The sequence below is a fragment of the Sceloporus undulatus genome, chromosome 1 (genome assembly GCF_019175285.1).
Source record: "Sceloporus undulatus isolate JIND9_A2432 ecotype Alabama chromosome 1, SceUnd_v1.1, whole genome shotgun sequence".
NCBI classification, from domain to species: domain Eukaryota; kingdom Metazoa; phylum Chordata; class Lepidosauria; order Squamata; family Phrynosomatidae; genus Sceloporus; species Sceloporus undulatus.
Window position 1 is genome coordinate 256,110,509 of NC_056522.1, and position 15,552 is coordinate 256,126,060.

General features: G+C 49.7%; 1 protein-coding gene across 2 annotated transcripts in view; it reads left to right on the plus strand.

Moving 5' to 3' along the window:
• Window positions 1-15,552, plus strand: part of DTX4 (deltex E3 ubiquitin ligase 4) — a 53,782-nt gene that overhangs the window by 27,338 nt on the left and 10,892 nt on the right. For both annotated transcript variants that reach the window (XM_042472717.1, XM_042472727.1), the window contains exons 3-5: window positions 265-326; window positions 2,665-2,826; window positions 15,095-15,156. In XM_042472717.1, the coding sequence (XP_042328651.1) occupies window positions 265-326; window positions 2,665-2,826; window positions 15,095-15,156 (286 nt within the window). The remainder of the gene's footprint in view (window positions 1-264; window positions 327-2,664; window positions 2,827-15,094; window positions 15,157-15,552) is intronic.

Here is a 15,552-nt window from a genome sequence, read left to right on the forward strand (position 1 = left end):
AGGGTCCTAACAGAAACTACTCTGGGAATCAAGAAACTGCAAGGGAGCTACCCACCTGCTGAGTGTGGTATCTACAGAGATGTAATGCACCAGCTTCCTGGCTCCCACAGTGCCTCAGCTCTATTCTTCAGAGAGATTCTGAAGTGTCCTTTGAAGTGTAATCTTGTTCCATGTTTTCCGTGGTTCTCAACATAGTCTCTGCTTTGCAGTGATGCAGAATTGCTCCACAGCCTTTTATAATACCTCTTCATTCTTTCTTCCCAGGGTCCCTACAGTTCCTGTGAAAAACCTCAATGGCTCAAGCCCAGTCAATCCAGCACTGGCAGGTAAAAGGAGCAAAATCACTGTGCAACCAGAACAGTCATGAATGACTCATAATTGTCATATGGCATATACAGTATAAGGGACACATGGGGGCATGTAATCAGTTCTGAAACATTTTGAGAGACCTTTTAAGAGCACAGTGATGTGGGAAAGAAATGTCTTGTAGCTCATTCAAGATGTGGAAAGAATATGTAAAGCTGGGTAGAGATAGGCATCTTTCTGGCTAGGGAAGATAGTGGGAATTGTAGTCCCAATGCAACTGGGCATCTGGAGAATTATGCCTCCAACTCACCCAACTAACTTTCTAATGTCACATCCCTATGGGTTTTGTATTCCACCACTGCCACCAGATTTATGTGAAATGAGATGAACGGTACACTCTCCTTAATATGACTGTCACCACAATATTAAGTGGTGGTGGGTCCCCAAACTAAGGCAGGCACCTTAATAAACGCTCTGTTTCAAATTACTATATATTAATGATGATGGTAACGTGGGTGTGATTCATTAAAATAGAATCAAAACTTTATTGAACAGGTGTTTCAAACAGATGTTACTCAAATAGTTTCAAAATAAACAGTTATTAGCTCAGGCACTTGTGTTATTTAGTATAGTTGGAAAAATGACTTTTTGAATGTTAACTTTATTACAAATCTTCAACAGTCCACAGAGTATCAATAGCCCCATACAGACAGGCCAAAATAAAGCTGCTTCGGGTCACTTTGGAGGTTTGCGTTCTAAGAGGCCAGAAGCCGCACCAAAGCCACGCAGCTTTGGTGCAGCTTCTGGACTTTTAGGAGGCATGCATCATTTAAAGAGCATACCTCCAAAGTGACCCGAAGCAGCTTTATTTTGGCCTGTCTGTATGGGGCCAACATTACTATTTCTAAAGGACACTCACACTGTCCTTTCCTGCTTATATTCCTAGCCCACAAGCAAATAGTATTGCCACTCAGGCTAACTATATTAACTCCTTCACTTGGAATAACTATTTCGTTAAAAGTCCCTCACTCTAGACTTTAACCACAGTTCCCTCTGGAACTAACAAAACCTATGTCCTTCTCTGGACTCAGCAGAGCCCTCTCTCTCTCTGGAGTTTAAATCCTAACTGAGGCGGGTTACAGACCGCCCATTTGGGGCGGGCTGTACCCGCCCCTTTCCCCGGTGTATTGGGGCCTCAGTGGCCAGAACGGCGGCCCCGATCTGCAGCTTTCAGGCTGCGGGGAAGTGGGCAAAAACGCCGCTTCCCCGCAGCCTGGAAAGGGGTGTCATTGGGGCTTCAAGCCCCAGCGGTGGGGAGGAGGAGAAAGGAGCCGCTTGGCCCCTTTCTCCTTTGGTCTGCTGGGTGCAGCCGTGTGAAGGCTGCACCCAGCGGACCAAACCAGGAAGGAGCTCTGAAACGGAGCTCCTTCCTGCTCCGCGCTAAGGGCGCACTAAGCGCCCTGGCGTGGAGCGAGGACATCACGTCTGCGCCGCCCCGTATAGAGGCGGCGCGGTCGTGACGTCCTCATGGCGGCGGCCGTGTGGAACGGCCGCCGCCATTTTGTGCGTGCGGAGTGTGCACTAGGGTTAGGGGGGTGCAGAAGTACCGCCCCTTTCTAACCCTAGTACGCGCTCTGCGCGTACTAAAGTGCCCGTTTGTAACGGGCCTGAAATTCCAACTGCCACAACAGAATTTTCAACCTTCCCCAGCCAGCATCCTATACCAGGCTAATCTGCCTTTTCGCTACAGTTAGTTTGGGGAAAGGCTTCTGTACATTGCTATCACAGTGTATGTTCTCACTGTAGTTCAAGCCCCCCTGTTGATTGTTATCCATGTTAAAAAAAAGATGAATAATCATTATACACATTTTTAAAGTTTGACTGTGTGTGTATGTTTGTGTGGAATAACAGTTGTTTAGGTCAACCTCCCCAACTTGATGCCCTCTTTATGTGTTGGGCTGCAACTTCCATTATCCCCAAAACAACATGGCTATTGTAGTCCAACACAACTAGAACATTCCAGATTGAGGTGGGGTGACTTGGCTTTCCTTTGTGGTTTGCCCTTTACTTTGTGGCATTTTGTAAGCAGCTGAAAGGGAAAACTCTTGCAGTTGAACTATAGTCCCAGGCTTCAGGCCTCCACATGTGAAAAGTCTGTGAAGTCCTGCAGACAAAATCAGTTGGAGGATTTTGTCTGCAGGATCAGGTGTGCATGAGGGTGTCTGTTAATGAGAATTTTGACATGAGGCACATGGATGAAGAAGGAAGGCTGTCCATTATAGACATGTAGTATTTGGAACTTCTGTTTGGGTTTGAGGGATTGGTATCTCAAATGACCTTCCTCCTAATTCCACTCAGGAATCACAGGGATCCTCATGAGTGCCGCAGGGCTGCCTGTTTGCCTCACTCGACCTCCAAAGCTGGTTCTGCATCCCCCTCCAGTCAGCAAGAGTGAAATCAAACCTATCCCTGGGATCTCCAGTACTTGCCGCAAGACCACCAAGAAGCAGGCCAAGAAAGGTGAGAATAGGAAATGTTTCTCCTGCACCTCTCTCCAGCATTTCTAGAAGCATACTACTTGAGCGTGGCAAAAGGGCATGACAGAAACTCTACAATGTCTTTTTTTTTTATATCAGCCTTTATAATTTTTATCAGCTCTTATCAACATTATCAGCCGCTCGCATATCAGTCTTCACAGATTGCAGAATCACAGAAGCAGAAAGCAGGTGAATTGCAGAAAATAACATCATGCCAAACTATGGCTTGTGGTAACCAAAAACTTGTCTGCTCAAAAATCCTGCGATGGCTTTTGGCTCTGTGGATCACACGAGACATTCCTGTGTTTGTAGATAATAGCTAATAGGCTTTTCTTTTTTACATTTCTCTCTATTTGTTTCATGGTCTGCTTTACCTCTTTGTCCAGTTATTGTTTGAAAAAGACTGATTTTACTGTTTCCTCCCCACTCCTACTTTTCTGTTCATACCAGTATGCGGCTGCATCCGTTGATAGCCAGAGACAATGGCAGATATCCAACCAGTGTTCTTCCACAAATCTCTCCTGGATGATTCCCATCTGTTACATTACCTAACACATGCTCCCTGCTGTTGACTTAAACACATCCTCCACCCCCTCATAATTTCGCAACCCAGCCATAGCCTGTACTATACTACTGGTCTGGTATAGTTCTCTTCCCTTTTGTAATTGTCCATTTTTTACAATATTTCACTTCTGCTTGACAGATAATAATCCACACATCCGTTGAGCCTGGTAGTAGGAGATGCCAGAAGCCTGAGCAGTTTCACTACCAACTCCCCACAACATTTTTTTGAATTTCTGTAAAATTGGGATACTCTTAAGTCTGCAGATGTCTTCTTTTTGTGTATGGGTAGGGCTGATTTGACTACATAAGGATTCCAATGAGCTACATAAGGATTCCTATGAGTACTACATAGGATGTAACATTGAAGCCCATAGGTGTTTTGTTAAAATGGGAGTACTTTGGTCTTTTAGAAAAGAAGTTCTACCTTTTATAAGCTTTGCTTCCCTGAACAATAATTTTAGCTGGCTGCTGAAATGGATATGGCTTGCTGTGGAGATTGAACCAGGCATGAACCTTATGGTAGTCCATGGAGAATACTGGTTATTGGAAACTAGCAAGACATGGGGCAGGTGTGATTGAGGTAAAAGCCATAGATAGAGCCACAGAGTACAAAGAATAATTCCCTATATCTCCCAGCCACCACGACAACTGCTGCACTCTCCTCTTTAAAACAATATAAGAGTTTTATGGAGTGGGGGAGTTATTTCAGCAAAACAGAGGCATTCTAGGTAGTTAGAAGTCTTTAGAGGGAGAAATCAGTGTTACTTATCCTGAACCTCGCTTTTGCAGCTCCTGAAGCTCTCCCTCAAAGCCTGCTGGACCCTGCCTCCTCCAATTTCTAAAAATTATATATTTGGGGACACAATTTAACAAAAGTCACACCCAAAGCACCCCCCTCCCAATGTGTGCAAACATGCATTTCTCTTTGGAAAGTATGGATTTGCATAAAGAGAGACACATAGAAGCACCCTTTAGAGAACTGCACCAGGGAAAGTAGGCAAGTGGGGCTTGCAGCAGTTGGCAACCAAGCAGAAGGAAGGTAATTTATCTTTGAAAGCTGACATGGGAGGGGAAGAGGAGGGCATTCTTTTGGGAAGTTTGTGTCAGGAGGTCCCCTGTGGGTATGAACCCATAAAAGATTATGAATGTGATTCAAAATGTGTGCTGTGGTTCTGCTGGTGGCAGAGGCTACTCTTCCATCTTCTCTTCTCAGTCCAGTAGCTCAAGGTCAGATATGGTGAACCATGCACACACAGGCTGCTCTTGCATCTCATATTGAACTGTTATTTCCAATATACTTTTGCATCGAGAGAACCTAGACTATAGTGCCTGCCTAGGCTGTTTCAATTGCACTTCAAAGGTAGTACCATTTCAGAGAAGTGCTGCTTTCCTTGTTTACTGCTCCTATTCCAGCTGCTGTTGGACCATCATACAGTGCTGTATTTTGTATTTGTTTGTGTGGGTAACTGCTGCTGTTTGGTCATGGGGAGGTTACATCTCCAGTACTGAGTCTGCTAGTACAGCTGTTAACTCATAACAGTCTGCTAGTACAGCTGTTAACTCACAGCAGGTCCCTGCTGATGTCGTAACAGGCAGCAACTGCTGCTGGGTCAAAATCTACATCTGCTGCCATGATGCCATCTGAAGCATGCTACCTGGAAATGTCTGATCTGAGCATGTTGACATGTGCCTTAGTTGCATCCATTTGGACTACTGTATAATTACCTATGTGGGGCTGCCTTTGCTAAATGTTTAAAAACTTTAGCTGGTCTAGAACGTTGCACCTGGACTATCTGTCAGTAGTTAGTTACTAGTTATGGGGGGTGGGGGGGGGGTTATTTCTTTGATATGACAGCATCTCTGGCTAAAGGTCTGTTTCCAGGCACAATTCAAAGTCCTGGTTATTTATATGTTTATATATGGGTGGGGGGGAATGCAGATAGAGCACTTCTGTCCCACCCTGTTAATCCTCACACACCATTGAAGTTGGCTAACAACAGCTACAACCAATTGTAAAATACAGTAAAATGCCAGACAACAACAGTACAATCAAAACAGCAATAATACGATAGAAGCAGTGATATCATAAAAATAAACAAGGATGTCAAACAAAATATTAAATAATAATAATAATAAAATTTTATTTATATACAGTGGTGCCTCGGGTTACGAAATTAATTCGTTCCGCGGCTAATTTCGTAACCCGAAAAACCTTCGTAACCCGAATTGCCATAGGCGCTAATGGGGAAAAAAGCCGCGGCTCTGCCGCGGCTCCATTTAAACAGCGCCGGAGTTTTTTCGTAACCCGAAAAAACCTTCGTAACCCGAAACAATAAATCCCTATGGGATTTATTCGTATCCCGAAAAATTCGTAACCTGGGTAATTCGTATCCCGAGGTACCACTGTACCGCCTTTCCAAGGATCAAGGCGGTTTAACAACATAGTTAAAAACATCCACATACAGTTAAAATCGACAAGATAAAACACAATTACATCGTCACCCAAAAAATCTCAAGCCAGCTTCCAATGCTGCTGAGAGGGGAGGGGGGGAGTACTTCAGGGGTCAGGGGTATGCCTGCTGGAACAAGTGTGTCTTCAGCCCCTTCTTGAACTGGTCCAGCGAGGCGGCCGAGCAGAGCTCGCCGGGAAGCGAGTTCCAGAGCTTGGGGGCAGAGATAGAAAAGGCTCTCTGAGTAGTGATGGCATACCTAGCCTCTGGAACCCTTAACAATTGCTTCCCGGCTGACCTGAGTGTGCGAGGCGGATTGTATGGAGAGAGGCGGTCCTCCAAGTACCCTGGGCTCAAGCCAGTTAGGGCTTTATAAGTAATAACCAACACCTTGTATTGCGCCCGGAAGCGAATAGGCAGCCAGTGGAGGTCTTTAAGGACCGGTGTTATATGACTGGTCCTGGAAGTACCAGTGACCAGTCTTGCCGCCATATTTTGCACCAATTGCAGCTTCCGGGTAAGGTACAAGGGTTGCCCCATGTAGAGCGCATTGCAGAAATCCAAACGAGAGGTTACCAGTGCATGTACTACCGTTTCAAGGTCCTCCCAGCCCAAGTAGGGACACAGCTGGCGTATCAACTGAAGCTGATAACATGTGCTCCTGACCGTCGCATCCACCTGTGGTGTAAGGTGGAGCGACGAGTCAAGGAGCACCCCCAGACTGCGAACAGAGTCCTTCACGGGAAGCGTGATCCTGTTCAGGACAGGTGGAAACACCGCCTTCTTCTTCGTGGTCTCTGCGAATCACACAAATGGGTTTATTCTGCGCCTGCGCAGCAATCCTCGGAAACTTCTAGAATCTCTAGGCAGAAAGTAATGTATCTTTCTGCAACTTTTTGGCGGTAGCTGCGCCCACCCATATATAAGGCCCCTGGTGGCCCGCTCCTCTTCAGTTCCTTCATTCCGCCGCGCTAAGCAGCTCGAGGAACTTCGCTAGCGTTATTGCTTGCTCTTCATATTGGAATCTCGGCTTGACCTTCGGACTTTCACTTGACCATTCTTCGGACTCTCCCTAATCGGCTTGACTTTCCTCTGACCTTACGGCTTGACCTATGGACCGGTAACGGACTTGCTTACCATGGCCTCGTTCAAGCAGTGCACTAAGTGCGGGGTGAAAATCTCCAGGGCCGATGGCCACGAGAGATGTGTCCTCTGCCTGGGGGAGTCTCACATTCCAGGCAACTGCCCCACTGTAAGGCGACGTCTGCCCAGGCCCTCAAAAATAGGGACAGGACACTCAAGGCCATGCTCTACGAAAAGGTCTTGAGCCAGCCTGGCGGCTCCGGAGCTTCTCGGGATGCGGACGCCCCCAAAGCCCCCAAGAAAAAAGGGGACAAACACGCGGACAAGAAGCGGGCTCGCTCGTCATCACCGCTCGCTAAGAGCCGTCGCAAGGGACCTCCGAGCACGGTCTCAGTGCCTCCGACCGAGTCGAGGCCGGTACCGTCTACATCTCCGGTCACCGAGTCATCGAAGACCCCGACTCCTGTACCGATTGCCTCCCGGATGGTGCCTCTGGAGCCCAGAGTCCTGCTCGCTAGCCATCTGTCTGCACCGGCTGACGCCCTGCAGATTGTTGATGTGGACTCCGAGTCTGAAGGGGAGCTCCACGACTCTGATGCCCCCTTGTCTCCTCAGAGGATCAGAACTCGTTCTCCTTCCCCTGAGGCAAGGCCACAAGTCCAACCACGGGATAGAGAGCGTCCTCGCTCCCCCCCAAGGAAGGATCAAGCCGTACTGGGAGCCGAGGCGGACACTGCCTTGAAATCAGGCCGTCCAGACTCCACAGAGCGCGACCAGGACCTGTTCGATGCCTTTCCGGACCTGGTGTTCGACCACCGTACGGGTCAGTACCTGATCCCCGTGGACCCGTCCCGCCTACGACGCAACATCCGGGCCCACTCACAGGACCATCATCAGACTGGTACTTCTCACGGGCTGGGGGATTTGGGCATCACCGACCCTTCGCCCAGAAGGCGCAGCAGATCGCCCTCAAGGTCCAGGTCTAGGTCCCCGCGTTCCGCATCACCACTCTCTGATGAAGATGATGCTCTGTTTGTCCCGGAGGGACCGGCAGTCCCGTCGGCCACGGACGACGTTAGGTCCTTCGCTGACAGGGTTATCCGGATGGCAGATGCCCTGAAGCTAGAAGTGACCCATCCAGAGGATGATGCCCTCGATCCTGTGGAGAGGAGGATCCAAGGTTCCGCCCCAGCTCCACCGGCCTTAGCATATCTGCCGTCACTGGAGAAGATTGCTAAGCGTTCATGGGACGCACCGGCCACCATCCCGTCCACGTCCTGTAGGATCGAAAACCTCTATCGGGTCACTCCTTCTGCTCCATCTTGGCTCTCCAACCACCCTAAGCTGAACTCTGCTATAGTGGAAGAAGCCCAGTCCACCTTTGCTCCAAAGTTCTCGTCCTCCCCAATTGACAAGGACAGTAAGAAGCTGGACGGATTGGCCAAGAAGTTTTATGCCTCAGCGGCCCTGGACTTAAAGGTGGCCAACTACGCGGCCTGCATGGGAGCTTACGTGCAGTACCTTGTGGAAAAGATGGACCCTACCATCGCTGACCTGCCAGATGACAGAAGGCGCATGATGTCTGCACTCAGGAATGAGATCCACCTGATAGGCGGACAGCAGATCATCTCCGCCAGACACTCGACGGACTGTGCGTCGAAGATCCTCTCTGGTTCCATAGCTCTCCGATGTTATGCATGGCTCCGATCTTCGGATCTCACCCCGCAAGCCAAGGCAGCGATAGAGGACATGCCTTTCGACAACTTGGGCTTGTTCCACTGGGACACGGACGAGAAGCTCAGCTTCCGTTATAGGATGAAGACCGCGGCCAGAAAGCACAGTATGTCATCTACTGCCTCCAAGTCCTCACGCCAGAGGTACCCTAGTCAGCGCCCTTGGCAACCAGGTGGCCAGTACCGCTTCCAGCCCCAAGACCGTCCCTATCATCAGGACACTCAGCCTCAAGGCCGGTCCTCCCGGTCGCCTGCCCCACCAGCTGACAAGCGCCAGTCTTCCCAACCCAGATACCAGCAGGGTTACAGGAAGAATGATGGCAGAGGAAGGAAAAGATTCTGATGTGCCCCTGCGCACCTCGTCACCTCCAACAGATTGAGCCCCTTTTTTAACACCTGGGCCGCCATTACTACGGACATTTGGGCACTTAACATCGTCCGCAGGGGCTATGCCCTAGAGTTCTCTGAGCTCCCACCAACTGGAGCCTTTGTTTCAACCGTCCCCTCGGACACCCTTCTCGACGAAGTGCGCACTCTTCTAGACAAAGGCGCTATTGAACCCGTCTCCCCCCCTGAGTTCAAGCGCTGCTTCTTTTCCAGATACTTCACTGTACCGAAGAAAGACTCTGGCCTTAGACCCATAATGGATCTTCGGGCCCTCAATGACTTTATTGTTTATAAGAAGTTCAGGATGGTAACCCTTGCTTCTATCTTACCACTCCTACAGGAGGGCTACTGGTTCGCGACGCTGGACCTGAAGGATGCCTATTTCCACATCGCGATCCTGGAGGACCACCACAGGTTCCTCGCCTTCGCTGTCAGCCACCAGGCCTATCAGTACAAGGTCCTTCCCTTCGGCCTTTCAACAGCCCCAAGGGTTTTCACCAAGTGCATGGCACCGGTGGTGGCATACCTGCGTCAAAGGGGAATAACAGTTTTCCCATACCTAGACGACTGGCTCTTCACAGCATCCTCAAAGGACACTCTTCTCAAGCAACTGGAATTTGCCCTATCACTACTGCAAGCACTAGGACTACAGGTCAACCTCGACAAGTCCAACTTGACTCCTACCAAGCAAATAGACTTTATAGGAACAACGCTGGACTCTGTACAGATGAAGGCATACCTTCCACAGTCAAGGTTCCAAGCCCTCTGTACATCCCTGCATCCCTGCCTTCGCCAAAGGCGCCTTCGGGCCCGTGCAGTGCAGGTCGCCATGGGACACCTGGCATCCACCACCTTCATCACACCCTGGGCCAGACTGCGCCTCAGACCCATTCAATCTTGGTTCCTCTCCGTGTTCGACCCCGTCCGAGACACGCCTACCAAGCTGCTCACCATCCCGAGGATGGTACAGAGGTCCTTATGATGGTGGCTCCAATCCGGCAACGTCTGTGTCGGGATGCTGTTTTTACCCCCTCAGCCAGACCTCTCTCTAACAACGGACGCCTCCCTGCAAGGATGGGGCGCCCACACGCGGGACCTTACAATAAAGGACAAATGGTCACCGGCGGAGGCTACTCTTCACATCAACGTTCTAGAGATGCTTGCGGTCAAAAAAGCACTCAGAGCCTTTCAGTCAGTCCTCACAGGCAAGGTGGTGCTCCTCCTCACCAACAACACCACCGTTATGTACTACCTCAACAAACAAGGAGGTACGAAGTCGAGGACTCTGCTGTCATCCTCCACTTGCCACGAGTGGAGACTACATCCAGAGGTTGCCACCCAACTCTTCAATCGTTGGGGAACTCCCCTCCTCGATCTGTTTGCCTCCCGGCTAAACACCCACACCGCAAGATTTTGCTCACGGTACAGAGACCCAAAGTCGGAAGGGGATGCCTTCCAGTTCAAATGGACTCAAGGCCTCCTCTACGCCTTTCCTCCGTTTCCTCTGATCACACGGGTCCTCTCGAAGATATGGGCCGACCACACGGACGCAATCCTGATAACTCCGTGGTGGCCCAGACAGCCTTGGTTTGCTCCGCTCCTACAACAAGCACAGCATCATCTCCGCTTGGAACACTGGCCTGACCTGTTCTCGCTCCACGGTGGGCAAGTCCACCATCTCGAGATGGAATCTCTCCCATTGGTAGCATGGAGGATTCGATCCTGAGGACACTTCCACTTGGTGTACAGGATATCATCAAGGCAGCACAGAGACCGTCCACATAGAGGTCCTATGCCTACAAATGGGATAGGTTCCTAACCTTTCTACAAACAAAGGATGTTCCACCATCCCATGTCTCCATCCCTGTAGTCCTGGACTTCCTCATGACTTTAGCAGGTGCAGGTCTCTCCTTGAGTTCTATCAAGTGCTACCTGTCTGCTATTTCATCTCACTACCTGTTTCAGGACAAACCTTCTCTCTTTGGGGACCCTCTCATAAAAAGGTTCCTTAAAGGATTCAATAATTTGCACCCACCGATTCTAGACCCTATGCCACAGTGGAGTCTAGATACCGTCCTGGCACATTTGGTATCCAAGCCCTTCGAGCCCTTAGCTACCACGGACCTAAGACTTCTGACCTGGAAAACGGCCTTCCTGGTAGCCATCACATCAGCCCGCCGGGCTGGTGAACTGTGTGCCTTAAGGATGGATGGAAAGCCTCTACCAGGTCGGGTTAGAGCCCATGCAACTAGGGCGGTAGCTGCATCCTCAGCCTTTTTGACGGGGATTCCCCTTGAGGATGTGTGCAAGGCAGCTGTCTGGTCCCAACCATTGACATTCATTAGACATTACAGGCTGGATGCAAGGGCCAGGCACGATGCAGCCTTTGGGAGGGCAGTGTTACTCTCTGCCATACAATAGACCTGTTGCACTGTTAATAAATAACACAGTTGTTTGGTTTACATACTTTATTGATTATGTGATTTATTGGTTACTGACACTCCCTCCTCCACTGACTATAGCTCGCTAGTCTAACCCATTTGTGTGATTCGCAGAGACCACGAAGAAGAAGAACAGGTTGCTCACCTGTAACTGTGTTTCTTCGAGTGGTCATCTGCGAATTCACACAAACCCGCCCATCCATCCCCTCAGTGTCTGCTCATTTGACAACGCTTGTTGCCGCGCTGATTAGCGGCTCATTCGGAACTGAAGAGGAGCGGGCCACCAGGGGCCTTATATATGGGTGGGCGGAGCTACCGCCAAAATGTTGCAGAAAGATACATTACTTTCTGCCTAGAGATTCTAGAAGTTTCCGAGGATTGCTGCGCAGGCGCAGAATAAACCCATTTGTGTGAATTTGCAGATGACCACTCGAAGAAACACAGTTACAGGTGAGCAACCTGTTCATCCCCAGGCCCGGAGAACCTATCACGAGCACTTCCATTTTCTCTGGATTCAAACTGAGTCTGTTTTCCCTCATCCAGCCCATTACCGACTCCAGACAGGCAACGAGAGGAGAGATGCCATCCCTGGTCACTGAGTCAGTCGGAGACATAGAGAAAATTATTTGGGTGTCATCAGCGTACTGATAACCCCGCACCCCATGTCTCCGGATGATCTCTCCCAGAGGTTTCATGTAGATGTTAAAAAGCATGGGGGACAGAATGGCTCCTTGAGGGACACCGTAAGTAAGGGCCCTCTTATCGGAGCACATGTCCCCCAGCTGCACAATCTGGAACCTTCCCAAGAGGTAGGAATGGAACCACTGGAGTGCAGTGCCCCCGATTCCCAACTCTCTCAGGCATTCCAGAAGGATACTATGGTCAATGGTATCGAAAGCCACCGAGATGTCCAACAGCACTAACAGGGACACGCTACCCCTGTCCATGCCCAGACGGAGATCATCGACCAAGGAAACATGGCAGTCTCAACCCCGTAGCCCGCCCGAAAGCTGGTTTGAAATGGGTCAAGATAATCCGTCTCATCCAAGATCGATTGAAGCTGGATTGCAACCGCCCTCTCGATCACCTTCCCTAAAAATGGCAATAGTGATACTGGCCAATAATTGTTATGCATCAGGGGGTCGAGGGAGGGCTTTTTCAGCAAAGGTTTTACTGTGGCCAATTTTAAGCTAGATGGAAATTGCCCATCCCTCAATGATGTATTAATTATACGGTGTAACATAGAAGTTACTACCGTTCCCCCCTGAGCCGCTAGCCATGAGGGACAGGGATCGAGGGAGCAGGTTGTCTTCCTAACACTTCTAAGGATCTTGTCCACATCCTCGGTACTAACAGACTCAAAATGATCCAGTACAATCGAGTCCACGGACGATCTGGAGACCTCTACTCTGGTATCTGCACTAATACTAGCATCAAGATCAGCCCTTATCCGAGAGATTTTATCCGCAAAGAAGTTGTTAAATTGGTCACAGCAGGCCTTAGATGGTTCTAAAATAAGGTTCGGGGCAGGGGGGAGCTGAGTAAGCTCCCTCACTCCCTGAACAGCTCTGCTGGACGCGACTCCGCGGACGCAATACGTGCAGCAAAGAATGAATTCTTAGCTGCATCTATCGCCTCTCCATAGTCCTCCAACAGGAGGGCCAGGAGAGCCTTGTCGGGTAAGCGCTGGTGTCTACGCCAGTCACGCTCTAGACGTCACAGCACTTCCTTGCCCGGAGATCTTCCATATACCAGGGCTGTTTTTTGGAAGCAGGCCTGAGAGGACGCTTGGGAGCGATACTGTGTATAACCCTGGAGAGATCAGTGTCCCAGATGTTGGTCAGGGTGTCAACAGAATCGCCGTCATTTCCAACCATATACCCCTCTAGGGCTTCTTGGAACCTTTTGGGTTCCATCAGCCTTCGAGGGTGGACCATCCTAATAGGTCCGCCACCCCCAGGTGGGATCTGGGTAGATGCCTTGATTTTAGCCTCCACCAGGAAATGATCTGTCCATGACAAGGCGGAAATATTAGTTATTTCCGCCCACGGAGTTTCCATGTCCGTACAAAAGACCATATCAAGTGTATTACCTGCAGAATGCGTAGGCCCCGTGACCAATTGTGACAGGCCCATGGCTGTCATGGTTTCCATGAACTCCCGAGCCGCACCTGATGGAATTTGGTTGGCCGCGAAGGGGATGTTGAAGTCCCCCAGGACCAAAAGCCTGGGGGACTCCAGCACCAACTTCGAGACCAACTGTGTCAGCTCGTTAAGGGAGTCTGTTAGCGCACGGGGTGGCCGGTAGACCAACAGAATCCCTAAGCTGTCTCTGGCCTTCAGGGTCAGGTAAATACACTCAATATAGGAAGTTTGTCGAACATGGTTCCTGGATAAAGACAAGGTGTTCTTATGGATCAAGGCAACACCCCCCCCCCCCGCCCACCTAACCTGGTCTGGTCCTTCACTGAGTACCCGGCAGGTAGGGCCTGAGCCCACACAGCTTCCCCTTCAGGCCCAAGCCAGGTCTCAGTAATGCAAGCCAGGTCACAGTTGTTATCCTCCAGCAGGTTGTAAATGATGTGCGACTTGTTTTTAATGGACCTGGCATTGCACAGGAGCAAAGACAGGGTTTGTGGTATGGTTGGAATGACCCTCAGATCTCTTTGGTTAGGAGAGGGACTGGAAGGAGAGATAGATATTAAGCATCGATCTTGCCTTCCCCTGTAATGCCGGTCCACTCTCCTACCGCCATACCTCCCCCAGCCCCACACTACTCCAATAGGAGCCCCACTTGTACCAGAGGAATTACCCCCTGCCTCCCCAACCAAAACACTTCCCACTTCCATACCCTCCCCCTCCCCCCACAATACAGCAGTGATAGCAGAAGGAAGATACACCAATCATCCCCTGCCTTAATGCTAGCATGGGTTCGCCTCTCCTGCCTCCTGCGCGGTCACATGTATGTGCAACTGCACAGCTGCGAAGATGCAGTTCGAAGGCGGCTCCTGGGCCGGTGCGCAATTGCGCACCTCTGACAACCCAGGAAGCCGCCCGGCAAACACACAGCTCACAGTCAGCAGTCCTTGGAGGCAAGGGGGGCGGGACGGAGGAGGGAACCAAGCAAGCTGGCTTTTATACACGCCCCTGCCACCGGCGTGCTCCTCCCTCCGCCTTCCCCCAGGTGTTGCTGCTTCTCCCTTGGTCCGCTGGCTGGAAAACGCTGGCGGTAGAATCCAGAGGAGATGGCAAAAGATGCAGTCCGAAGGCGGCTCCTGGGCCGGTGTGCACTTGCGCACCTCTAACAACCTCTAATAATTTATACTAGCAAAAAGGGAACCTTTGACTCGTAGATGTTTCAGACTTCAACTCCCTGAACTTTTAGTCACCATGACTAAATGCTGACTAAAAGTTCAGGGAGTTGAAGTAAGGGGCTATGGAAGCTGGGCTAGTGGTTCCCCACATCTAAACTAGAAGCCTCCCCTCCCCCCACCTCCACAGTCATCATTTCTTGCCCTGCCTTTTAATCTCTTGGTGGACCTGGAAATTATGTCTCCAACATGCTGATTCTCCCCTTTCATTATCCCTGACCAGGTAAAACCCCTGAAGAAGTTTTGAAAAAATACTTACAGAAGGTGCGCCATCCACCTGATGAGGTGAGTCCAGTTATTTATATATGTCCATGTTCAAGCCATGCATCTGAGGAAGTAGGTTCAAATCTATGAAAGTCCTGCTACCAGTTCCTTCCTTTCACTCAGTCGCAACAGTGCTACAAGATACCTTTGCATGTTCAGGCAGTATAATACAGATTTTTTTTACTGTTGGGGCTTAATGTAAGATTTCAGGTTTTCTTGAAGCAGGCTCTGTTTATCCTAGTGCAGGTATTTTTTTATTTATTATTTTTTTGTAAAGGGCATTTCACATTCTGTATAATGTAAATACTGCTCTTGCTGTTATTATTGAACCTTTACCTAGTAGTGGCAGAGGATTGAGCATTGACCAGAATAGAGTAATGATGCAGTTTCTGTCTATTAGATTTGTGATCTATACAG